Raw genomic sequence first — 27,039 nt, forward strand, 5'->3', positions numbered from 1 at the left:
TCATATTGTAACCTGTTGTAAAACAAACTGCACTTGAGTGCTGATCTGTTTCTGGGCCAAATTCAAGGTGCTGATTTTAACATTAAAAGTCTTAACCAGCCTGGATCTTGATTATCTGAGGGAATGCCTCCTCCTGTATGAGCCCTATCAACAATTAAGATCTACCACTGAGATCATGCTAAAGATTTGATCATCTGTTGAGTCTAGATTGGACTCAAAAAGAAAAAGAGCCTCTTCTGTCATAGCCCCAGATCTTTGGAACGCCAACCCTCAAGAGATTCACATGGCTCCATCTTTAGTTTTCTTCGAAAGACAAGTCAAAACTTTTCATTTGTTTCTTTTCTGCCTTTTGATAGTTAATTTTATAGAATCCACAGTTTTATTTGTGGCATAGATTTGGTTTCGGATTTAGATAAGGTATATTGTTGATTTTTAGTTGTAAAACTATTTTGAAAAGTGACATAAAATGTTTTAAATAAAAATACATGTTGAATTCTCCCCCATCCAAAGAGGTGGCTTCCGGGAATACTCATCTACATTGCGTGTCTGAATCGTTTTCTTTTAGAAGTCCTAAACAATGGCACCTGCAATATTTCATGTGTTCTTTGTTCTTAATAGGTATGATGCAGCTATTGATTTGTTTACACGCTCTTGTGCTGGCTATTGTGTGGCTACTTTCATACTGGGAATTGGAGATCGTCACAATAGCAATATCATGGTGAAAGATGATGGGCAGGTAAAAATGTTTACAATGATTATGCCTTTCTATGTGCAGGTATTTGGGCAATGCAGAAGCTTCCTACCATCATGCTTCTTATCTTCAGGAAACACTTTCTGCCTCTGCTTCTGATGAACCTTTTAAGCATCTGCCCTAACAGTTCTGTAGGTTGCAGAGGCATTAGGCTATGGTACATATTCACAATAAACATTGGCCTAAAACACACCGAGTACCCCTGTGCAGCTGTGAATTTCAGTAGCAGTTTTATGGTGGTGCCTTTGGAAAGTCTGTTCCCTATACTGAACTGTTCATTGCACTTCTGAGAAATCCCAGGTTTCTTTCTTTGGAACAGTATGAAAGCCACTGGTGCAGGGCTGTTTTGCATATTGACTCTTGGAATGAAATATCAGATCAATATGCAGGTGGGAATATTCTATTCTCTTGGCTTTTCCAGATTACTAATAACCTAAAAATGCATTTTTTTAAAAGCTGTTTCACATTGATTTTGGACACTTCTTGGATCACAAAAAGAAGAAGTTTGGCTATAAACGAGAGCGTGTGCCGTTTGTCTTAACGCAAGATTTCTTGATAGTGATTAGTAAAGGAGCCCAAGAATGTACCAAAACAAGGGAATTTGAAAGGTACGACATTTTATAGTTGAAGTTTTAATTGAAGTTTAATTGTTATAAACAAATCTTACTATATAATTAATTTGATATTATCTTGAAATACTGAAGGCAAGGGTGATGTTTCTGCTGGGGTTTGGGGCGGGAATGATATTTTGAATGAACTATTTTATTTTTTATTGAATTTATATACCGCTCTGTACCTGCAGGTCTCAGGCTGATTCAGAATATCAGGGCAGTTCACAGAATACAGAACTTTGTCACTGCTACCTTAATTTTATGTGCACAATGTGGCTCACAACTTTCATTCATACGTTCTTTTATAAAAATAATAATTGTAAGGGTTTTGAAATACAACGGGTGTAATAAAGCAAAGACAACGTAATCCTGGGGTGACTGAGAAGGTACACACTTGTTTTTACAGTGTCCTGTAGTGGTTACAGTGTTGAACTAGGACCTGGGAGACCACTGGGTGACCTTGGATCAGTCAACATCTCTTAGCCTAACCCAGGCTTCCTCAGCCTCGGCCCTCCAGATGTTTTTGGCCTACAACTCCCATGATCCCTAGCTAGCAGGACCAGTGGTCAGGGATGATGGGAATTGCAGTCTCAAAACATCTGGAGGGCCGAGGTTAAGGAAGCCTGGCCTAACCTACCTCACAGGGTTGTTGTGAGGATGAAATGGGGAGGAAGAGAACCCATGTACACCAACTTGAGCCCCCTGGAAGAAAAAAGGTAGCATATAAATGTAATAACTAAACAGGGAGCTCCCAGAAAACATGGTCCACATCTAAAGAGGTTTTGAAAGCAGCACACACACTCCAAACACATTTTCTCCAAAGAGGTTTTCCCTAAACACCATGGAATAAACCACAAGCCATGGGTGTGGGGTTATTGGTTTGCGTAGTGGAGGTAGCTCTTATTTTTATTAGGTATTTTTAGTTTTTATCATGTGTTTTTATGTTGTGAACCACCCTGAGATCTACGGGTGCAGGGTGGTATACAAATTTAATAAACAATACTCCTAGAATGGGAAATTGGCATGTTCCTCCTCATGTATATCTCAGAACGTGTAGCCTGTAACCTGTAATAACTGGGGCCAAGCAGAACAGGAAATGCATGACCCATGTGCACAAATTATTAGATTCTGAATTTAGTAGTTTAAAAGGTTTTGTGTCCTTCATTTCCAGGTACTCTACTTTAAAAATTCCTATATTTCCAGAACATCTTTTTTGAGAAAGCTAAATACAGTGAGCGGTATGGTTTTATGATGAAAAGCATTGCACAAATTATTTTTCCCTCAATGGGAAAATAGTTTTCTTTAATGCCACATGATAAAGAAATGTTGATAGGCTCCTGGCCTTTTCTGTTGATGGCATCATGGCCTTTTCAACTGTAAAGGTCAACTAGCAGCTGTTTTTATGTACTGTACTCCTTTTGTTTCATGATCCTCAAAAACTGGCATAAGTCTGATTGATATATTTTTTTCTTTTTCTTTTTCTCTCCAAGGTTCCAAGAAATGTGTTATAAAGCTTATCTAGCAATCCGGCAGCATGCCAATCTTTTCATAAACCTCTTCTCCATGATGCTTGGTTCTGGGATGCCAGAACTACAGTCTTTTGATGACATTGCATATATTCGCAAAACTCTTGCATTGGACAAAACAGAGCAGGAAGCACTGGAGTATTTCATGAAACAAATGAATGATGCTCATCATGGTGGCTGGACAACAAAAATGGACTGGATCTTTCATACAATCAAGCAACATGCCTTGAACTGAAACAAAAATGAATGTGCTGAAAAACTGATAACCCATTTTGTGGCTGTTTCACTGCACTGTTGGCAGTAAAGTTTGGTTGCATCTTAATTGCACAAACCATAAACAGCATTTGAACTTGCAGCAAGATTAAAAAACAACAACCTCAAAGCTATTTAAATACGTTAAACAGGGTTTCGGAACACTACAGACTGTGTATTACAAATACAACTTTTCCTGTATGTACAGTCATGTTATGCCTTAAGTCCAGGAAGGTATACTTCAGAGATTTGTTTGATTGATTGGGGAATCTGTGCCGAGCATTAAAACCAGTCATTCACATGTTCTAGTTGGTCTGGTGCAAATTGGGCCCATGTAGGTTTGTAAAAGGAGGAAAGCTTAGCAATATTAATTGCTCCTAAGAGTTTTCCTCTCCCATGAACTCCAGTCAGTAAATTAGAGAAGATCGTGCCTTCATAATGTCAGATATAACTGGTGGATTTTAGAGTAGCAATTTTCTCAGTTTTTATTTGACTATTTCAAACAAGTTATTAGGTGTAGATCTTAAGATTCTGCTGGACAGTATTAGTAGGGTTTCAATGATTACCTCTCCCACCACCTCAAAAGTCTGGCTAGTGGGGAGGATTGGGTTTAGTGCAACATTTTCAGATTTGATTTTTTTTTTTCTAACCTAAACCTCAGTACATTTTTCATGCATGTTTTTCAGAACCTAAAAAGAGGTGAGTTATTAGAATTAAAGATTATTTTTATAAAGGTTATTTATATAACAGAAGCTATTAATATATAATACTTCCTTACATTGATTTGTCCAGTTTTGTCATTTTAATTCTGTAGATCATTTCTCATTCTAAGAGCCTACTTGTATAAGCCGCTAGGCTGATGTTGTGGTTTGTAGGATCATATTTAAAGATCCTTGTGCTGGTCTGGGGCATGAGTTGTCCATGTGTTCTTAGACGTGACTCTAAAGCCCTACACCAAGTTCACCTCTGGCAGGAAGGGATTAGGAACTTTCCAACAGGAAGCTTGGTAGAGCAGCAAAGGTACACCCCACTATTTAGTACGCTGTTTAGGTGCAGCAGCACAAACTTCTATTCCTGTGGTTGACCCTCTATGACAAGGCTAATTTGTTTGCTTGGAAGCGTTTTTCTGTTGAAATCTGTGGGATCCTTTTCCAAGTGAACACACTTTAAAGACTAGAATGTCCAACTCCATTGTCTATAGCTTTCTCAAATTTTGATAGTGAGTTTAAGTCAAGCAACAAACCCTTGCTGAAATTCAAATTTCACTTGGCAGATCAATGGTAATCCTTGGCGTGGGACCAGGTAGATCAGTGGGAATGCAAAGACTTTGACTTTGTCTAAGTGCTCCCAAGGAGCAACATTCTCTTGCAAAACCTCTTTGATTGGCTTTCAGTACTCTTGTTCAGCATAATCAGAAGAGAGACTTGCATGGATTGGGCAATGAGGGGAGGGGAAGATGAGTACCCTTCACCCTCTGCTTTTTCACCCAGTGCTGGCACACACACATTAAGATCAGTTATTGGAAAAGCTTTTGCTTCCACTAGTAACTGTTTTTACTTCCAACGGAAGTATAAGCAGAAAGTTTTTCCTTCCAGTGGAAGTATAAACAGAACGATAACTTGTAACAAATGCTTCCAGTGCCAATGTCAGCTCTGGGATTTTAGGGTGGAATGAGGCCCCACATGTCTTCCTTCAAATACTATCTCAGGCAATACTCTTCAAATGATATGCTGGGCATTTTGTTAATCCTGGACTTTGGAGTCCATCTCTGTCTTAGCCCTCTTTCTTGGACTGTTAAACAGAAGCTGCTTAATTGCAGTAACTAACATACTAGAAAATCACTGTATTTTCAATCCGATCATTAAATGGTCCTTTGTACTGCAAAAGAGACAATAGTCCATAGCATGCAGAGCTAGCAACCAATATTTTATACGTGTGTGTGTGTGTGTGTGTGTGTGTGTGTGTGTGTACATACATATATATATATAAATATATATGCATATATATATATCTGTATATATCTGTCTTTAAAACAACAAAACTGATACAACTAGCAGAACCATTGGTACAACGTATTCCAAAATGTCTTTTTTAATAAGGCCAGGTATTTTGAGCCCGGGATATGTAAGGTGCCATTTCTTCCATATTAATAACATTATTGTCTCACAGCATCTGAAAATGTTTCAGAAATTTGGATATTTGAGTTCACTTGCCTTTTCTTCTGTCCTTCAAATCTAGGTATTACTTGGAGTGCAATACCAGTTTGAACATAATTTGCTGACGTTAGATCATTATAAATAAATTTGTATAGACTTAATGGACAAGAGGCTATGTTTCTTTAGCAAGATAAATATTAAGTAGGCTGCTTGTTGTTGTTGAACTTGAAAGTGGAAAAAACCACCCACCATGCTGAGTGTTCTTATTTTTGTGGATACAGATTTGCAGCTGCAGAGGTAACATAACTGTTACCAGGCAGCCCTGTTAAAAATTACAAATACTCTACTTGAAAACTAATATCTCTACAAATAATGCCAAGTGGGTTTGTAGAATGAAAGCCAAGGCTAGACTGGTGGAAATAGGGACATATGAATTGTCTGAGTTGAGGTGGAGAGAAGACTGTTAGCCAAAAGTCTCACTGGTTCCCAGCCAATGTGCTTGTTTTCTTCTCTATGTTGCCTTGTATATGATTGTCATAGCTAGCTAGATAGATATGAATGAATGAATGAATGAATGAATGAATGAATGAATGACTCTTAGGCTGTAGTCAACAGTTTTGCAGCTTTTTGGTCTGCTCACTTGGGAATAATGATAAACTTAATACTGTGATATTTTTATAAGAACATAGACCCTGTCTTATAACAAGTCAGTCAATGGATCCACCTAATTCATTAATTTTTATGCGAATAGGCAGCCCTCTCCAGGATTTTTTTTTATTGTCCTTTCTTGAAACACCAGGGGTTGAACCTGCAAACTTCTGCAGTCAAAGCATGTGTTCTACCACTGAGCAGTGACCCTTTCGTAATCCATATCCTATTCCTTTAGCAATTGTAATACATGTATATTTTACCATACAGAACATCATCATCTTTAGTTGTGTTCTAGTTCTCCACACTTAAAAAGGTGAATAAGAAATCTTGTCTGGTTACAGAAGCATGTGGCATCATTTCTGGCAAGCTTTTGTTGTGTTCAGGTGGGTGGTTGCAGATTCTACCTTTCAAGACTATGAAGATTAAGGTTGGGGTTTTTTGCGGGGAGGGGAGAATGCATAATGTCTGCTGAAGACTTAAACCATTTCAAGGCTTCAAGTGCTGACCACTTAATTCCTGGCTGTATGGTGCCAGCAAGCAGAAGTAGTTAGGAAGGGTATATACAGCTGTTAAAATCTGCTGTTCTATTGATACTTCTGTGGTTGGCTTTGGGCCTGGAATACTGGTATAATGGTCTAAAGATTCAAAATTGGGTTTAGTAAGTACAAATTCAAACAACTTTTACTCTTTAAACACCTTGAAAGAAACCGGCTTTCTGGGAGTGATACTCTGAGAAGTGAGGGGCTGTTCCCCAACTAATGATGTTATTTCCCTGTCTTTTGCTTCCCTTTTTCTGAAGATGCTCCTACCACAGCTTCAGTCCACCCACTAAAATTGCTTGGGGACCAATTCTGTTGCCATGAATACCACCTGCTGCACTTCTTCCCTGGCTTGGCAAGTGGACAACCAACTGATAGCCCGCAAAGGGCTGGCCCCTGGCCCAGGGGTCTCCAGTTTTTGACCTGACTAGTAGTCAGTAATGACATATTAGATCATTTTTAAAAGGAGAACTATTTTGTTCCTACGACTCTCCACGTCTTTAGATAAAGAGTAGCCAGTATATGTGGTGAAAAGGAAGTTTTATAAACATGTTTTGCTATGTCAAAATCAAGTGATTTGTCATTACATGGGAAAGACAAGCCCATGTATTTTATGGACATGAATGGAAATTAGTTGCAAGTAGTTCACTTGAGCTGGGATTGTCCTTCTCTTAGTATTTGCTCTTGTTTTTTAATGGAGAGCCATGTAAACACTTAGTGTCTGCTGGCATTCTCTCTTCCTTATAAAATAATCTGCACGCTCAGTGTTTGATCTTCGTATTTTTCTCCAGTTTTAGTGTCTGCACAGGTTGCAGACCATGGCTGGACCCGTCTATACAGAGGGAAAGCAAGAACCATGGTCCCACTCTGAATTCTCCCCCCCCCCCAGCTACTTTTTGCTTTTTAAAAAGTAAGAGATGGAAGATCTAATCACGACGCTTCATTGCCTCATCCAGACTGGCCCTAAACTACCTATTTTCTGACTTGGAGTCATATGTTACATTTTCCAAAACTTTCTTTGCAATATATGTGATACTCCTTTCTCTCTTCGCTTGTGTAACTGGCTGTAACATACCAAGTAGGCTGGTTGCATAGATTACCTTTCCCCACCTCTTGAGAGTAACCAACTTACTAGGCATTTAAATGCTGGATGTAAATAATTCCAAAATCAAAATACACAGAGAGAGATTGGAGGGAATAATCTGAATTTTAAATGATGTTCCAGTGATGAATGAGATCCTGAGTATTACTGGAGAGCTGTAAATAAAAACAACATAATATGAATATTTAAAGTAGGTGACTGCTAATTAATCTGAAAGTAACAAGCTTATTGTGAAACATTTCTACATGTCACATAGTACAGTGGTACCTCGGGTTAAGAACTTAATTCATTCTGGAGGTCCGTTCTTAACCTGAAACATTTCTTAACCTGAAGCACCACTTTAGCTAACGGGGCCTCAGGCTGCTGCTGCGCTGCCACCGCACGATTTCTGTTCTCATCCTGAAGCAAAGTTCTTAACCTGAGGTATTATTTCTGGGTTAGCGGAGTCTGTAACCTGAAGCGTCTGTAACCCAAGGTACCACTGTAATGCATAGAGTTGCTGCATTTAGGCTCCAATTTCCACCTACGCCAGTGCTAATTGACATTTAGCAGCTGTGAAGACTGGTCCATTGGGGCATGTGGGCAACTGCCCCACCAACTATAGTCCAACTGAAGCCTGCCTTCCTTACATCCAGTCCAGGAGGTACCACTGACTTGTCAGCTTCCTTCTCCTTAACCTCAATCCTATCATTGTAGACCTTAGCAGGGAGGAAGATGTGAGGCGAAACTAGAATTAGTTGCCTCTGCCTGTCATTGACTCTGGCTCCACCCAAGTCCCAATAGGACTAGTCACCATGATAATCACACTCAACATCTATTTAGTGTCTTCTGTTTGTTAGGTGCTATATCAAGAGCCCTGCAAGCATGACATGTATGAGACGGGTTTGAAAAAGAGGGCAGTGCCATTTAACAACTGTAGTAACTAGGGGGTTCCAACTGTTGGGGGCCAGTGGGTATATCTGGAATTTTGAGAAAGGTCCGTGGGTGCCCGTCACAAAATGGCTGTTTTGGGGGGTGTAGAAGAGACTGAGCCAGTGCAGGAACTGAGTCAGAAGAGCAAGCTATCTCCTGCATTGTGGGTTTTTAGGGGATATTTGCTGAGACCTTTTGCAGGCACAGTAGGAGGTTCTGGTGAGCACCCTGATGTCTGTGGGTGCTGCGTTGTCAATCCCTGACTTTGAGGGACACGGAAAAGGCAATAGAAGATAAAAGATGGACCAGAGTGATTTAATTACAGGTATTTTTCTTTCTTTTTTTTTAGAAGGATGGTCTTGTGGTGGGACTTGAAAGAAGCAGAGGAAGCTAGCCAGAACAACAGAATAGATTTAGAGGTGTGGCCATGGAAGAGTTAAAAGGGAATTACAGAATAATATGAATGATCTGAAAGGGGGGGAAATAGCATAAGCGAAGAGAGAAATAAATGGCTGTGCTGCTTTTTGGCCAAGAACTCAAACCACTGCCCTGGAATCTTGATGAAGGGTGGTTAAGATTTTAATAATAATAACAGTGTATGTGCATGGTTACATATAGGGGGTTAAAGGAGGGGTAGTACATCTGGTGGAGGACACATTGTGCTCCCTCTGGGGTAGTTTACCCACCTTTGGCCCGCAGCCTGCACTCTCCTATCACCTGTGGCTTCTAGAAGCTGTCAGCATGTAACAGCAGCCACCTGAACAACAGATTGAGCAGACCCACAGCTCACCTGATCACCATCTTTGTCACTATAGTGAGATGCATTGTATTTCTATTTGAATTTTAATAAATGTTTCTAAATTTGTGTCTGAATATAAATTAGCCTATGGAGATTTATGTCCTCTTTTCTTTTTTGTAGGGTGAGGTTTTCTCTCTTGGAAGATGCATAAGTGGCCAGCCTTTGTGGATTATATTATCCTGTTTGTAAAACCAGGAAACGGTGATCACAACACACTGCCTTGGATTAAAGTGAAATGAGACTGCAGCATAGAAAGGGGCACTCTGCAAAAGCAAGATTCTCCTGCCATGGCTGTGATGCGATATGAGGCATGTTGTTTCAAAAAGCCCTTTGGCCTTGCATTGTTCTAGCTCCTATGATCTAGGTATTACAAGTCTAGGTATGTAGATACAAGTGCAGTATAAGAATGTGTGCAGAATATTTGCCTATTACACGGAACAGCTTTAACAACTATGAGATGCTCCTAGTAGCCTTGCAGCTTCAAGTCTAGCTGCCAAAGCTGGACACTGATCTGACTTCAATACACACCTCCTGCCATTGTTGGCACCTGTCTGTCTCGAGAGACAATGGAGTGTGCCTCTGGGGGTGAAGTCAAACCACTGCGTTAGCAGCACTGAAGTGACTTCCCTGGGACACAAGCCTGGGCAGCATGTATGAAGCTCCTGGGCTGCCCAGATGACCACACTCCCATCTTGGCCTCGCTGATGAGGTCCAAAGGAAAGCAGAGCAATATGTTTGGCACCAGCTTAGTTGCCGGAGGTGTACAAGACACCATCCGACTTAGGAAGTCCGCTCTGGATTTGTGTAGGGTTTACTCCTTAGCCTTTTCTTCTGAAGATATCCAACAAGGCAGCGGAGGTTTAGGATCAAGAGGTTTAGGAGGTTTAGGATTCTTCTCCTAGATGGGCACCCTTCCTAGGTTGACTAGTCCCATCTGCCCCTCATTTCCCTCTACAGCACGAGCAGAAACAGCCTTCTTGACCGTTGGACCAACTACTGATCTCATCCGCCCAATCTGCCGGAGTGTGTCTTCACATGCAGGGGAAGTCCCTAAGTCACTTAGGGGTTGAGACCCATTAGCTACCCTCACTTGGTTTAGCGGGCCAGTTGAAGCCATTCCTGGGGTGTGGCTGCTGTTGCATGCTGGCAGCTTCTAGAAACCACAGGTGAGAGCTGAGTGGAAGGTGGGGGCCAAAGGTGGACAAACTACCTCGGAAGGAGCATGATGTGTCCACCACCAGAGGTACTGCCCCTCCCCTAATGCTCCATACACTTCAACCAACATTCAGGGATGTGAAATCTAGGTAATGGTCAGGCAACCATCCAATTGCCTTGCGCTCATTGGTGAATTAATTAATTCCAACATGCTCTGCAACTATTCACATAATTGCTTCATCTCCTAGGCCCTGGGCCAGTGAGGGGGAATGGAGAATCTGCTTCTGCTGTCCCCTTGCATCTAGATTCCAACTCATTCTAGTAGTCAGTGTTGCTCTGTTCCTTTAACCTTACCTGATGTGAGCAGAGTGTTCATCTGTGGTGCCAATTCAGAACTTTAGAGCTGCTCGTATTGCCTGGCATGCTGCTCTCTTCACCTCTAAAGCCCTCTCGGGCTGGCCTGACTGATAGACAGCCACCTGAACTTGAACTTCTGGCTCTGTCCCATCCTGATCTAACAGTAAGTCGCAGCAGAAGAACCCATCTAACAAGCACCTCAGCCAGCGCCGTGCCCGAGCCTCTTGTTCTGCATCCAAACCCGGGTCTGGATCCACCTGCACAATGACCCCAACCAGAGCCACCGGGTTATAGTAGATGCAGTTCTTCAGCTTGTGCAGCATTTCGGCCAGTCGATCCAGTTGGTCCCACGACTTTAAGAAAGGGGCTCTACACAGGAAGAAGATGAGCTGGGAGTAGATTCTTTCTTGTTGCCTGGAGCAGCCATTTTCAGTCAGGACCTGGGGTCTCTCGGGCCTTTGGCTGGCTGCTTGGTCGCAACAGATCACCGAGCTCGTCACATGGAAAGCTGGGATTGGGAACTTTGCAAACACCTCCTGGCGGAAGGTCTCCACCACTGCCTGGCTTTGTAGCTCCCCAAGCAAGTGCACGTTGCCTCCCATCATAAACTGGAGAGTCACAAATTCCAGCTCCAGCTTTTCCTCGTGAGGAAGGTCAGACCTGGCAACAACAGCCAAGAGGTCCCTGACTAGTTTTAGACCTGCTTCTTGACCTTGGTTGTCCTGTTCTGCCATCTTCCCTTGCCCTCTTCCCGCTTGGTCTGTGATCTCTTCCCAGGATCTCCCAGCCTGCCTCAAGATCTTCCTATGGGTTCCTGTGGTCCACCCTCTAAATACATCTTGGCTTGCTCTAATTTGCTCAGTATTCCTTTTGGGGGCTTCTGTAGGCTGCTCTATATAATCTTCCTGCCCACCTTGAACCTGCTCCTTGATCTTTGGCCTGGCTCCTCCAGCCATACCTGTGACACACTCATGATCCCTGCCAATATCTTCTGGGATCTCTTGCGGCATACCTCCATCCAGCTCAGTGCTCTCTTTCTGTGGTCCTCCTTCCTGTTCTAGAATATTCTCCTGTTCACTTTCCTCCAGCTCTGTGAATTGCTCCTGAAGTGTTCCATCCAGCTGCCTGATGTTCTCCTCAGCATCCCACTCTTGCTCTGTTACCTCCTCTTGTATTCCTTCCTCCTGCTCCATTCCCCTTAGCTTCCTTCCTCCCCCTGTTCATTTCCCCAGATCCTCCCAACTCTGCTTTCTTGTTGCCTAGTCCTTAGGCAACCTTGTGTCATAATACACATTGACCTGACTCATTCAACACACATTAACATGTGTCACCCGCATTACTATCTCTTGAAGACAACTGCATGATAGTTTCAAAAATATGTTTTCAGACAGCGCATTTTCTGGACCTGTCTGAAAAGAAATTATGACCCAGTATAATTGGAGAAATCAAAATAATCACAAGGTGTTTACTCCCATTGGTTGTTCTAGTTGGTTGTGTAAAAGACAGTGGGGGACTTGGGGCTTTCAAATTTCAGCTCTGTGGGACACTAAAATTTGGCATCGCCAGCCTCTTGCGCTCCATTCTACAGCACTGTTGTGGTATCCCCTGCAGTACGGCACCCAGTGCAGCCAAATTGGTCGCGCTACCCTAAAACCGCCTCTGTAAAATATGAAGTCCTAGTAGAGGATAGAGAAATGGCTATTAATGTATTGACAGCTGCCCATATTACAACCTGTCATAATTGGGGGGAAAGAGAAGGTCCCCAACAATGTAAGACTGGGTGATCAAAACCTGGGAAATAGCGAAGTTTGTTTGTTTGTTGCATTTGCCCAAAAAGGCTCCCAGAGTGACTTACTGTCCAACATGGCCAAAGTGGAAAGAGGAAAATCTAAACTTGGGCACCAATTTCTAGACTGTTGTTCCTCTATTGACCAGCTGGCACAGTTCTAAGACAGGAGGTGCATGATGGATCTGGATCTCCAACAAAGCTGGTGAAATGAGGCCGGCTTCTTATCTCTCTCATTGAGTCTGATGGAACAGCTGCCCCCAGGTAACAGTTGAGGGGAGAGAAGGCTTGAGGGAAGTCTGTCACCACACAGCTGATGGAGTGAGCTCTGCTTTTCAGCTCTCCCACTGCTGGAATTTTAAATATAGGCAACAACCATTTTGCATGGGGTTTACATTCCTGACCACCACCACCTCCCACGGGTTTGCAGAGCACGCATAAGTCTGCTCCACCCTGCCCCTTTTTCCAAGTTGCTGCGATGTGTGCATGTGCAGTCAAACACATATTGGACAAGCGCAAGACGGTTGTTGCCTGTATGATAAAATTACATGAACTGCATCAGAGTATGAAAAGGGCAGTAATGTAGTACAGTACAGTGGTACCTCTGGATGCGAATGGGATCCATTCCGGAGCCCTGTTCGCATCCAGAAGTGAATGCAACCCGCATCCGTGGGTCGTGATTTGCCACTTCTGCGCATGCGCATGATGTCATTTTGACCGCCTGCGCATGCACGAGCGGCAAAACCCGGAAGTAACACGCTCTGTTACTTCCGGGTCGCCGCAGCACGCAACCCGAAAATACTTATCCCGGAGCTACTTCAACCTGAGGTATGACTGTAGTTGATTTATGGAAAAGTGGAATATGTTCAAAACGCATTGGTGCAACACAGTACAGGAAAATGCAAATATACAGGCGCTCAGGCATGTTGTAAGTCACTTAATTTTTTAATATATAAATACAATGATTGGATAAAACAGCAATATTGGAACATATTTGCACTTCTCATCAGATTTTAAAAAAACCTTAGAATAAGCAATCATTTAAATATGTAAACATTGATAGAATTAAAACTATATAGTTTATATAGGGAGCTGGGGGTTCTCGTGTAATCTCACTATATACAAGTTGTACAAGTGACAATAATGTATATCAATATAACTATACAGAACTCGCTCATAACTTTGAATTTTCAGCACGTGGGCAATACAGGAACAAATCAATTAATGCTTAAAATGAATGCGATTAAAGATCACAGTTAACCCCGCGTGCTGAAAATGAAAGCGTATAGGCGAGTTCGCATACAGGTGTGAAGAGGGGGGCAAGAGACGTCACCCGCCCTTTCCCACATTTATCAGAATGAGGCGGCGAGAGTCCAGACCAGGTGCCTAGAATGGACTGTACCACTTCGGACCGCATCTGGGGCGAGGAATTTTTTAAGAAAAAAAACCTGAATGTAAAAGAATCAACAGAGAAACGCAAAAACCCTCCCGCCTCTTGATGCAAGCACGCCTATTTTCACCTGCAAAGAGTCGCCGTGGACACAGAGGCGGAGCCCCACTAACCACCGGCATCCTAGGACACACCTCCCTGCCTGGGCGTGTTAGATCGGCCGGTCTTACCGCGAGGCCCTCAGGGGTAAGGGAGGCGTGGCGTCGACGCCCGCATGCGCCCAGCTGCGTCAGGGGCGGGGCAACACGGCGCGCGCGCGCGCTCCTCTCCTCCGCCCCTCCCTCCCCTCCCCATCTTCCGTTGCGGCGGCGGCGGCGCGTGTGTGAGGCGCCGCTTGCGGCCTGCTGCTCAAGGTGAGTCCTGTGGCGGGGAAGGCGTGAGGTAGGTGTGGGGAGGGAAGGAAGGTTCGGCCTCCTTTTTTCCCCAAACGTCCTCCTGCCACTGGAAGGGGGAGAAGGGAAGAAGGAAATCCCGCTATTTATTATTATTATCCACGGCGCGCGCCCCCCCCCGCAAACTCTGAGGCAACTCGGGCGCCTTCTCTTCAGCTTTGTGGTGTTGTAAGAGGCTCGCTAGCTCCACACACATACCCTCTTCATCATCATCTGCAGGATGGACCCAGGCTTGATTACGTTCAGACCGTTTATTATCCCTTGTCAGAGGATCCATCCCATTATGAATGTACCTCTCACCTTCTGAGGTGGGTAGCCAGTTATTGGGGGGGGGGCAGAGAGAGAGGGAGGGAGCAACGTGTGTCTTTATGTAAAACCGGCATATAGTGGTACCTTGGGTTACATATGCTTCAGGTTACATACGCTTCAGGTTACGCACTCTTCTAACCTGAGGTACCACTGCAAAAGGTAAAGGGACCCCTGACCACTAGGTCCAGTCGTGACTGACTCTGGGGGCACGGTGCTCATCTTGCTTTATTGGCCAAAGGAGCTTCCAAGTCATGTGGCCAGCATGACTAAGCCGCTTCTGGCGAACCAGAGCAGCACGCGGAAACACCGTTTACCTTCCCGCCGGAGTGGTACCTATTTATCTACTTGCACTTTGACGTGCTTTCGAACTGCTAGGTTGGCAGGAGCAGGGACCGAGCAACGGGAGCTCACCCTGTCGCGGGGATTCGAACCGCCAACCTTCTGATTGGCAAGTCCTAGGCTCAGTGGTTTAATCCACAGCGCCACCTGCGCCCCTTGAAACCGCATAGGAACCCAGTTAATCAATGAATGGTAAATGGTGGCAGCGCGCAAGGCATCCTAATTCATTCCTGCGCGCTTTATGCGCCCAGGAGCGGCTTAGAGAACCACCCCAGCGGAGCTTCCGCGTCAGATTCGGCGGGTTGTGAGAAGGCGGACGCAGCTCGTGACCATGTAAAAACACAAATGTAGGATGGGGCACCTGGAGGGACAATGTGGTTTGAAAACAGTGGGGACGGGGCTTGGGGGTTTGCTGCTTTTAGGGGTGGTGATTCAACGAGGCTGGATTTTTATAGCATTCATTTGGGCTCTCTGGAAGGATGGAAGGGTCACAAATTATCTATAGAGTCGGGAGTGGTCCTTGAGGTTGGGAACTCCTGTGAAGAAAGATTGCGGCGTTTGGACAGTTGTAGTTTAGAGAAAGGGCGAATGGGAAGCAACATGAAAGAAGTTTATAAAATTATGTGTGGTGTGGAGACAGTGGACAGAGAAAGGTTTATCTTCCTCTCTCATAACACTAAAACTTGTGGACAGCCAATAAATCTGAATGTTGGGAGATTTAGGACAGATTTTAAAAAAGTACTTCCTCAGACTATGAAACTTGCTTTCCCAAGAATGGCTTTAAGAGGAATCATCGAATCATAGAGTTGGAATAGACCACAAGGGCCATCGAGTCCAACCCCCTGCCAAGCTGGAAACCCCACCAGAGCACTCCTGACATATGGTTGTCAAGCCTCTGCTTAAAGACCTTCAAAGGAGACTCCACCACACTCCTTGGCAGCAAATTCCACTGTCGAACAGCTCTTACTGTCAGGAAGTTCTTCCTAATGTTTAGAGGTGGAATCTTCTTTCTTGTAGCTTGGATCCATTGCTCCGTGTCCGCTTCTCTGGAGCAGCAGAAAACAACCTTTCTCCCTCCTCTATGTGACATCCTTTTATATATTTGAACATGGCTATCATATCACCCCTTAACCTGCTCTTCTCCAGGCTAAACATGCCCAGCTCCTTTAGCCGTTCCTCATAAGGCATCGTTTCCAGGCCTTTGACCATTTTGGTTGCCCTCCTCTGGACACGTTCCAGTTTGTCAGTGTCCTTCTTGAACTGTGGTGCCCAGAACTGGACACGGTACTCCAGGTGAGGTCTGACCAGAGCAGAATACAGTGGCACTATTACTTCCCTTGATCTAGATGCTATACTCCTATTGATGCAGCCCAGAATTGCATTGGCTTTTTTAGCTGCCGCGTCACACTGTTGGCTCATGTCAAGTTTGTGGTCAACCAAGACTCCTAGATCCTTTTCACATGTACTGCTCTCAAGCCAGGTGTCACCCATCTTGTAGGAGAGGGTTATCAATGGCCATTAGCCATGGTGGCTATGCTCTACTGGCACAGTTGGAGGTAGCAATGCTTCTGAATATCAGTTGCTGGAAACCAGGGGAGGGGAGAGTGCTTTTGTGCTCACATAGTGCTACCTGGTTGGCCTCTGTGAGAACAGGATGCTGGACTAGATAGGCTGTTGATCAGATCCAGCAGGCTGCTCTTATGTGTTGAGCTCACTTGTGCTAAAGAGAAGGAAAGAGGCAGGTGAGAGGATCTGCTTTTTATCTCTTCCACTACCCATCATTTCTGCAGTCTACACACTTCTTAAGGCAGGGACGTATGCCACCCTTGTGTGTGTTTGTGGTGTGTGTGTATAAGTGTAAGAGGAGGCTTTCATAGGGTGGAGAGCTGGCTGTTTTTCTTTCTTATACCCATTCCTGGTAGAAATATCCCATGTGAGAAGACCTGTTTTCTGGGATTGGGGATAGGTTTATTTGGAATAATGAAAGGGCGCCCATTCTAGAATCTTTTGGTTCCTTGTAACACTTGCAGGAGGATTCTTGTGCAGCATATATATCCTCAAAGCATATTAGGTGGTACTGACATGGAGAAAACTGCATCTTTTCAGATATCAAGTCATGATTGATGGACACTTTTTTAAAAAAAAAAGTTATATCTTTAAAAAAATGCTACCTGCAAGTAGATATTTAGTTCACTGTGCTAAAACACTTATCCTTGATTTTTATTTTACTTGACAGGAGACTTTTATTTTGAGAAACATTTTTTAAAAATAGTAGTTCCCCTCTGGTATTTGAGATGGAATGCCCAATTCCATTTCCTGGGATTCTAACAACCTCATTCTGCTTAATGTGTTGTCCAGATGTGCAGGTATCGATAGCAGTGTTTGAAACTCCCATTGTTTTAGGACATTTTGCGATGCAATTTCATTAGCACGAGCAGTTTCTGAACTCTGGGCACTGTACTGTGCCTAGGATTTCAGAATAAAACTGCAGAGTGGAAGGAAAGGATGACCTTTTTCTGCCTCCCCACTTCCAGCTACTCTCTGAAGACTGGAGAAGAAGTATATTAGGGGGTGGACAGGGAAAGGTCTAGACCATGTGAAATCAAACAAAATATTTTACCTGAAGTTCATTCATTTTCAGCTTTGTATTCTTGTTATTAAAAAGTGTGCCTAGACATTCTGTTGTTGCTCCCATAACCTGGGTTTAAGGTGCCATTTAGCGCCTAGTTTTCGTATCTCAGTTTCTAACGCTGATTGATAGGGAGGGCAATAGTCACATATCTTCCAAAACTGCTCCCCTCCACTGAGAGGGAGTTTTTGGCAAATGGGAGGGAAAACTGTCAGTCACATTTACAAGTTCCATTGAAATACAGTGGTGCCTCTGGTTACAGACGCTTCAGGTTACAGACTCTGCTAACCCAGAAATAGTACCTTGAGTTAAGAACTTTGCTTCAGGATGAGAACAGAAATCGCACAGCGGTGGCAGGAGACCCCATTAGCTAAAGTGGTACTTCAGGTTAAGAACAGTTTCAGGTTAAGAACAGAGCTCCAGAACGAATTAAGTTCTTAACCCGAGGTACCACTGTATAGTATATGGAAATATATCTGTTTTGGGAAAGAAACTAAAATTGCAATCCTCAGGAGTAAGTGCTGTTCTTATTTTCTGTTTTCTTAATTGTTTATATCTCTCATACAATCAATCTCATTCCCATTCTTTTTAAATACTGGTGCTCTGTCATTTTTAGGTCTGGTTCACACATCAAACTAAGTCAAACCATGGCTTAATATGAATGCATGAGCTCCCAGAGAGAAGAGCCACTCCTCCCCAGTTGTTTCACTGCTGCACTAAGCTAAACCATAGTTTGGACTAGATGATCCTTGGGGTCCCTGCCAACACTACAGTTATATGAATTAAACTCCTTTTTGGATTTAAACATAATATTCTTAACAACAAATGCAAAAGAAAGATCAGGAAAAGCAAAATAATTTTTCACTTGACTGATTCACTACTTGTCTGATATGTGTGCGTCTTGCCATTAAATCTTCAACAGGTTTCTAAAAAAAAAAGTTCACAAGATATAAAAAAGGTGGCTTGCTCTAATTTAAATAATTTGGTAGTGGCATTTATGAGTATGTATTTCATGTGATCAACATGTCCTTACAACCTACTGTTCATGGAGTGGGGCATGAAATCCAAGTTCAGTCAGCCATTAAGTAGATGAAAAATCTTTTGCATAGACCTATTTGGTTCGCACACATTATTCTTAAATCGCTATTTTAATTGAGTGCTATTGTAGTCGTAGGAGAGGTACAAGCTGGAAGGAATGGAAAGCCAACCAGAGTACAAAGATTTGCCCATTTTCACATACTGCTTACATAGTTTCAAATTTATCTTCTCAACAATGACTGTTGTTCTGTGATGAAAACTTGTGCTTTTAAAGATAAAACTGAATTTTCTGAAATTCAGATTGTGGGACAAAGGAGTCTTGGCCTAACTCTTGCAGTAGGCCCTGATCCCTGAACTTGGTGATCTAGGATCCCTTTGTAGAACACTGTCCTTCATGTCTCTCTAGGCAACAGGACAGAGAGCTCTTACAGAGATTCTGTGCTCCAGAATGCATCCCTTGCTTTCAAGTGAATAACCTCCAGCTGACTGGTTATTTCTGGGTTCGCCAGAGGCAACACTCTCGCAACTGTATTGTCTCACGGAAATTATTCCAGTCAGCCAAAGGTCAGACATTTGAGCTGGAATGGTGCATGAGGCCGTATGGGTCAACTAGTACTTGATCAGGAAGCCTGTGTTTATAAGCAGTTTCAGAGTACATTGAGTATATTGGGAAAGATCCAGGAATATGTAGGTTGTTTTTCTCCAGGGACAGTCCCTAGTGAGCATTGCAATCCAGATGTACATGCTACAACCCACCCGCCCCTTTTGCTGATCCAGTGCTGCACTGTGTCTACATTGTCAATTGGTGAGGAGCCAGTGCAGGTGTAAATACTGCATATCTCTACAGCAACACGAATTTTCAATCCCCAAAATAATTTTGTCTGGTCCTAGTTCTCCCCTTGATTAATGCCTTATGCTGATGACTAATGTGAATATGATTATAGCTGAAGTTCAGGGAACAATACTTTGGGTGGAGCAATGCCATATTTCAAAAAATACATATTATTGACTACATTGGCTTAAGAGTTACTGCAGTTAGACACATCGAGATATGCTTTCTGTTTTCAATTTTTAAAAATGTTGAATAGTGCACACTTGGTTATTTAGGACTTCAGGCATGGTAAAGTCAAGAGCAGGATTAGTAATTTGAAAATCTTACTACTACTGACTTCCCTCAGACCACCTAGTGACATGTTGGCAGGGGTGATATTTAAAACAGGCACTTTGTGAATCACTAGATCTCCTAGTTACTATACAATACCAGCTTGCATGTCACATAAGAGATAATCTCTGTGACTGAACAGAAATTCCCTGTTGAAAATATTTCCATCTTCAAGAATATCCTAATTTGACTCTTGGCTCTTTTTGTTGTGCTCAGCTGCTGTTGAAGTTGTTCTCCAGCGAACTTACACCCATTCACAAAGTGCCCTGGTAACATTTCTCATTTTTGTGAACTGGGAATGTGAAATGCATTTTTTCCTGCTGTAAGGATGATCAGTTTCCAAGAAACTGATTTAAAACTGACCTATGTCAGGACAGACAGGGGAAGTGTGTCCTTGTTAATTCTCCCCTGCTTCTCTTTTTTTAAAAAATAATTTTTATTAAGTTTCATATTACCAAATTTAACACATCAAACCAATTGATCCAAATTATAACAATACATATCATGTAATCCAATTATTTTCCAAATTGTAAATTCTTTTTGTGGGGGGTACCCATGCTTCTTGATCGGCAGGAGTCCAATCCTTGAATATTTTCTACTACTTTCATATTAAGAATGATATTTCCAGTCCCCTCTTCTCAATCCTTGTCATTACTCCTTTTCCTTTTCCTTCACCTCCGAATTGCTCCGCAAGTGGATTGGAAAAAAAACAGTCTTATTTGTAGTTCTGTGTGGACTTTGTGCTGCTCTCTCTTAAGTTCCAATAGTCCAGGCATTTCCACTCGAGCAAGCAATCGCCATCTTGTCGTTTCGATGAAATACAGTCTAAAAGCTCGCTCTTTAACTTTCCTGACCTGTTGCATCGTAAATTAGTCTTTTTCCAGGAGGGCTGCCCCTTCCAGTTCGCAATCGCATCAAAAGTAATAAATCTTCGGCTCGCCCTCCCCAAGACCAAACCTCCCTGCAACACAGGTCTCGTATCCAATCTCCATTCTAACTGTTAGAATTCTCCCCTGCTTCTCAGTGGCTTTTGATACCATTGACCATGGTATCCTTCTGGAGCAGTTGTCCAGGTTAGGGGTGGGTGGCACTGCTTTGCAGTGGTTCCTGTCCTACTTGGATGGTTGTTCCCAGAGGGCGATGCTGCAGGAGTGCTCTTCTGCCCCATGATGCCTTCATTGTGGGGTTTCTCAGGGTTTGATTTTATTCCCCATGCTGTTTAATATCTGCATGAAATCACTAAGTGAGATCATCTAGAGTTTTGGAGCATATTGTCAGCAATATGCTGCTGAGACACAGCTCTGATTCTCCTTTACACCTGCAGGTGTGGCAGTGAATGTACTGAACTGATGTCTTGCCTCCGTAATGGACTGGATGAGAGCCAATAAATGGAAGCTCAATCCAGATAAGACTGAGGCACTGTTAGTGTGTTCTCTAGATCAGATGGATGGGAAATGGCTTGCTATTGATGTGGTTCACTTCCTCTGAAGGAGCAAGTCCACACCTTAGGGGTGCTTCTTGATCCGTTGCTGTCGCTTGAGGCTCAGGTAGCCTCTGTGGCCCAGCTGTGGCCCTATCTGGTCTGGGATAGCCTAACTTCTGTCATTTATGCTCTGGTAACCTCTAGGCTAGATTACTGCAACATGTTATACACGAGGTGCCTCTGAAGACAGTTCAGAAACTTCAGCTGGTGCAGAAGTGGCTGCTGGTTAATAATCAGTGGCTGCTGGTTATTTTTCAGGCCCAATTCAAAGTGCTGATTTTGACTTATAATTTCTATAGCGTTAAACAGCTCTGGGCCATAATAATTCAAGGACCACTTCTCCTCTGCCCCAGACCCTGCAGTCACAATCTGAGGCCCTTCTTCATATGCTTCCTACACAGAGGATGGCACCATGAGAACAGCCCTTTTCTGTGGTGGCCCCCCGCGTGTGGAATGCTTTCCCCAGGGAGGCTCTCCAGACGCCTTTGTTACATATCTTTGTTGCAACTCCCATAATCCTGGACAATCAACTGTGCTGGTTGGGGCTGATGAGAATTTTGAGTGCAATACAATGGTACCTCGTGTTACGGACGGGGTCTGTTCTAGAGACCCATCCGTAACGTGAAATGCCTGCAACTCGAAGTGCTGTGTCTGCACAGGTGTGCGGCGTGATTTGGCGCTTATGCCGCAATTTAGCGCTTCTGCGCAGGCGTGAGCAGCGAAACCTGGAAGTAACCTGTTCCGGTACTTCTGGGTTGCCGCGGGACGTAACGCGAAAAGACGCAACATGAAGCAGACACAACACGAGGTATAACTGTATCTGAAAGGCCAGAGGTTACCCACTCCTGTTGTGTATTATACAAGGGAGCACCTCTTCTTTAAATCTCTGCCTATGTGACTGATTAATATTTCAAAGCAAGGAGATCCTAGTCCTCAAATTGTTGTTAATTAATTCATTCGTCTCCTCCCACATGTGTCTCAAGGTAATTTACAAACAGATCATAAGAATAGTTTGTGCTTTGCATAGTTTCTCTAATCTGATTAGGTTTCTTTTGATGCTTGATTTCTTCCTTCCTTCAGATGTTTCCTCTGTTGTAAGAAGTTGTATAGTTGACAGTTCTTCAGCTTCTAATGAAGAGTTCATCTAGTAATTTGGAAGACCCAGTTCTTTTCCTCACATTCTATTATGTAAACCCAGGGAGGAACATATCTAATATCTAATTAAGTCCAATTTGAAAATAACACAAGAATAGACCCTTGGTTGTAAAATGTCATTCAGCAGTTTATCAAAGGGGGAAATGGTGAGAGAACTGCCTCATCTTTTTCTGTCCAGTCATATCACTTTCGATTCCAAAAGTGAGATTAAAATTGTTTGACGGTGCAGTGAAAGTTTCATTTCTTTTCCTTCAGGGGAGGGCAGCATCAATGACAAACATGCATTTTGACTAACTACAAAACTAGGCAAAATGTGTTGGTCCCTGAGAAACAAAATCCTTCAATAGCAAAGCAGCCACACTGGATTCATATCTATGTTCCCCTGTTGTTCTTCTGACTTTGATACATAGATAGTAGCCTCACCAATGTTTTCAAATAGCACATTAAGTGCTGCTGGCCCAAGATCTCTCAGTCTGGTTTCAGGCAATTTCCCCCTCACACTGCAGCTGTGTGCAACACAGCCCACACGGTTCAGGAGGGGGGCCTAACCCTATGGAGGAAGAGAAAAGAAAGATTGGTTATTCAAGTTGCCTTGCTTGTGCAACTAGTGGATAAAACCCTTTATTTTCATTGCTAAGCTAAACTATACTAATGCCCAATGTGGGCACCTACATATAATAAAGGCATGCAACAAGGAATACCCATCAGTGCAGATAAATTACATTAAAAAATTAATTGCAGCAATCTAACACAAACCAGCACAAGCTAATTTTAATAGATGGGCCTTTTACCCTGAAAAATCCTGTTGTGACTGACAGGAGTCAGAAGTCTTCCAGTGACACACAATCTCTTGTTACTTAGAGCCTTAAGACTCGGCAAATATCATTTTGCTGATCACATTGATGCACAGCAGGGGTGGTTAAATTATTGACTTGTGTTGTGCATATATATCTTCCCATCTAACTAACTGTAAAGGAGCTTCAACAAGTTTATTGTTTTTCTTTCTGTTCTTCTTTATTACAATTCATTTAGACTGAAGCAAAATGAATGAACATCCAAAGAAGAGGAAAAGGAAGACTCTGCACCCCTCACGCTACTCAGGTAGATTAATATGTTTACCTATTTCATTTACAGAAAGCTATTAGTTATCTTGTGAATAAAGCAGGTAAATAGTCACAAGATACATTTTGAAATGGGTGGGTAAAGAATAGCTTATTTTTCAAAACTAAGTATCAACTAGGACATATATCTTTCCCTATTCCCTATTCCTGGTAATTAAAATGTACCAGTTTATTGAATATGCAAAGCATGTCTTTATGCATATAATATATGTAGTTATAATGTTGTACGTTCGGTATAAAAGCTGCAAACCTTTATGGTTCTCGATTACAGTATGACTGAAATAGAAGTTTGTCCAGAAACTACAGTGTTGTGTACAACACACAGTAATGCTCATTGGTGTCTGAAGTAGCACCACTGCTGTCACCATAGTATCAAATAAGGAGCAAAAGGATTTCTGTACGCTTTGTTAGCATTGTTGCTTCTAAGAGAAATATGCTAAATAATAATTTGTTGTCTAGGCTATTCTGAGAAAAGGCAAAACGATGGGATTGTGGAGTCAAAGCCGTCCTATAAAGCCATAACTGCCACTGAAATACCATCCATTTACAGTATTTCTGGATTCCTTTGTTAACCTTGTTAATTTATTTACTGCAGGGAATTGAGCATAAGAACACAATGTCCTTGATTCTGTCATACTTTGGAAATAAACATTGCTATATAAGTTCTAAATACTATTTTCAGCATTGGTCATCAGTGCAAATTATATCAGTTGTAGTTTCTGTACATTGCATGAGAAAGCAGCAAAAAAAGTGTGTCAAGCTTAACACTTGCCTTTCCTTCTAACTGTCTAGATTCTTCAGGCGTCCCAAAATACATAGACAATAGCGGCATATTTTCAGACCACTGCTACAGTGTGTGTTCTATGAAACAGCTAGACTTGAAGGTTTCTGATAATCGAGGTAAGGTTTAGCATCTTGCTTTTTAATTCACATATGTGATCTCCTTGTCCATAACTCAGTAGAACGTGGATTGGTTCTAAAAACTAATATTTCTATTCATTGTACTTTGATACATTTTTGTCAGGCACATTAAAATGGCAAAAGAAAAAACCTGTGCATCTGATTTTCATCTTGCATATCTTTTATTCCCTTTTTGCAGATAAACCTGCTAATAATGGGATTTTTAAAGACACATGTGAGTCTCCTATCTTCAATGACAGCTTAACTGAAGAGGAGAAACCACTGGATATTCAGACTGTAGAAATTTCTACTACTGAAGTCCAGGCTGTTGAAGTTCATGACATAGAAACTCAAACTATTTCACCGGAGAAGCTTGAAGCAGAGGAAACGGAGGAAATCCCAGTTGAAAGCTGCAAAGTGCTTGAGAAAAACCCTCCCTTGAATGTCACCATTCAACCAAAATGGCCTCTCTTACGGGCCAACAGCAGTGGCTTATACAAATGTGAGCGCTGCGCATTTAACAGCAAGTACTTTTCAGATTTGAAGCAGCATCTTGTCCTGAAGCACAAGGCATGTCCTGAGGGCAACATCTGCCGGGTATGTAAAGAAACGTTCTCCTCTAAAAAAGTGCTTATTGAACACTTAAAAATCCACGAGGAAGATCCCTACATTTGCAAATACTGTGACTACAAAACAGTAATGTTTGAGAACTTGAGCCAGCATATAGCAGACACACACTTCAGCGACCACCTTTACTGGTGTGAGCAATGCGACGTCCAGTTCTCCTCCAGCAGTGAGCTGTACCTCCATTTCCAGGAGCACAGCTGTGATGAACAGTACCTGTGCCAGTTTTGTGAGCATGAGACGAGTGACCCCGAGGACTTGCACAGCCATGTGGTGAATGAGCATGCAGGCCGGCTGATTGAGCTGAGCGACAGCTACCACAGCAGGCAGCAGCAAGGCCAGTACAGTCTGGTCAACAAAATCAGCTTTGACAAATGCAAGAACTTCTTTGTGTGCCAAGTATGTGGCTTCCGCAGCAGGCTTCATACCAATGTCAACCGGCATGTGGCAATTGAGCACACCAAAATATTCCCCCATGTTTGTGATGACTGCGGGAAGGGCTTTTCAGGCATGCTGGAATATTGCAAACATTTGAACACTCACATGTCGGAAGGGATTTATTTGTGTCAATATTGTGAATATTCGACAGGGCAGATTGGAGACCTCAAAATTCACTTGGACTTCAGGCATTCGGCTGAATTGCCTCACAAGTGCACTGATTGCTTGATGAGATTTGGAAATGAAAAAGACCTTTTAAGCCATCTTCAAATTCATGAAATTGATTGATTGATTGTTGTTGTTGTGTGTCCCTGTGTCAGAATCTAGCTCAGAATATTAGAATTTAAACATGTTTTCACATATGCTATCCTTGAATGAACTTCAAATGAATCTACTCCTATGTCACTATGAAAGACTCACTATAGGCAGAGGCCTACTTGTGATGTAGCCCTACTTGTGTTCAGTAATAAATCCTGGCTCTAATGGAAACCAGGGCTTTGAACTCGCAGCCCTGTAGGGTGAGCTGGCTGCAGACCCAACCCACCAGCTTTCTTTACACATACTATGCAGATTGTTCAAGAAATGTTCAGTGAATTTTCAATCAGTGCAATCAATGACCCTTTCTCTGCATTTTTGGGTTTCCTGACCAGGATTTCTGCAGGTAGAAAATAAGCACATCAGTGAAAACAGCTGTTGAGTTGGGGTGGGAGGGGGGAAGTTGTGTGTGTCAGTGAACCTGTTAATGCATTAATAGCATGTGCAGTTGGTGTATGAAGATAGCATAGTATAAAGTTGTTTTGTACCTATGGGGGGGGGGGACAAAAATAAATACTCAGATATGTGTATGTCATTTGTGTTCCGTACTATTATCATCAAGCGGCAGGTAGAGATGTGTAGATTCATACAGGACACCATGAAAAGTTCCACTTTGTGAGCAGAGAATATTATTTATATGATTGAAAAACTGTCCCTTAAAATCTGGCAAGGGGAAGATTTAAGGTGATAGCATGAATATCTACCAATATCTAGAGGGGGATCTGCTCATAACAGTATAGGCATTAAGTGGCAGTATCTGTGTTTGAACCAAAGTGGTCTCACATTGAGATCAGGCGAAAATGTAGAAGTACTGAAGTTGAGAGCTGACTTGAAAGTTTGCTCTTGTTCTGGACACTATGTAGATGTCAGTAAGTTGGAAAAACAGCTTCTACGCAAGTCCTCCATTTGCCACTTTCATGTTTCATCTCCTTGTTCTGCTACCATCACTCCCAAGTGAGAGTCATACATATATAGCTGAGTGTGTCTCACACCAGTGATGTGGGATAGCAGATTTTCCAGTGCTTTATTTTTCTGTGGAAAACCTGTTCCATGCCACTTGCAAATAAATATTATGTAAGCCCCAGTA

The 27,039-nt window shown here is 42.7% G+C and overlaps 3 protein-coding genes and 1 long non-coding RNA gene across 8 annotated transcripts in view; 2 read left to right on the plus strand and 2 right to left on the minus strand.

Annotated features, from left to right (window-relative positions):
* The window catches only part of PIK3CA (phosphatidylinositol-4,5-bisphosphate 3-kinase catalytic subunit alpha), a 42,369-nt gene extending 36,908 nt beyond the window's left edge, over positions 1–5,461 (plus strand). For both annotated transcript variants that reach the window (XM_083503966.1, XM_083503965.1), the window contains 3 exons: positions 619–736; positions 1,208–1,359; positions 2,853–5,461. In XM_083503966.1, the coding sequence (XP_083360092.1) occupies positions 619–736; positions 1,208–1,359; positions 2,853–3,123 (541 nt within the window). In that variant the 3' untranslated portion in view covers positions 3,124–5,461. The remainder of the gene's footprint in view (positions 1–618; positions 737–1,207; positions 1,360–2,852) is intronic.
* LOC310707552 overlaps positions 1–27,039 on the minus strand; it is a 345,072-nt gene that overhangs the window by 261,841 nt on the left and 56,192 nt on the right. The window lies entirely within an intron of this gene.
* LOC310707361 (uncharacterized protein) lies at positions 7,675–12,084 on the minus strand. The gene is made up of 2 exons (XM_083504483.1): positions 10,809–12,084; positions 7,675–7,743 (listed from the first exon to the last, which is right to left on the minus strand). The coding sequence occupies exon 1, from the start codon at positions 12,002–12,004 to the stop codon at positions 10,844–10,846; it is 1,161 nt and encodes a 386-aa protein (XP_083360609.1). The 5' UTR covers positions 12,005–12,084; the 3' UTR covers positions 7,675–7,743; positions 10,809–10,843.
* Positions 14,261–26,482, plus strand: ZNF639 (zinc finger protein 639). Of its 4 annotated transcripts, none has more exons than XM_083504390.1 (4): positions 14,261–14,400; positions 23,587–23,655; positions 24,468–24,575; positions 24,775–26,482. In XM_083504390.1, exons 2-4 carry the CDS (start codon positions 23,598–23,600, stop codon positions 25,923–25,925), a joined length of 1,317 nt encoding a protein of 438 aa, XP_083360516.1. In that variant the 5' UTR covers positions 14,261–14,400; positions 23,587–23,597; the 3' UTR covers positions 25,926–26,482. The 4 variants fall into 4 exon arrangements, with proteins under 4 accessions (XP_083360516.1, XP_083360517.1, XP_083360518.1 ...); XM_083504391.1 differs by having other exon boundaries at positions 14,326–14,428; XM_083504392.1 differs by having other exon boundaries at positions 14,398–14,747.

Source organism: Podarcis liolepis (genome assembly GCF_965112155.1).
Source record: "Podarcis liolepis genome assembly, chromosome: 5".
In the NCBI taxonomy this organism is placed as follows: Eukaryota; Metazoa; Chordata; class Lepidosauria; order Squamata; family Lacertidae; genus Podarcis; species Podarcis liolepis.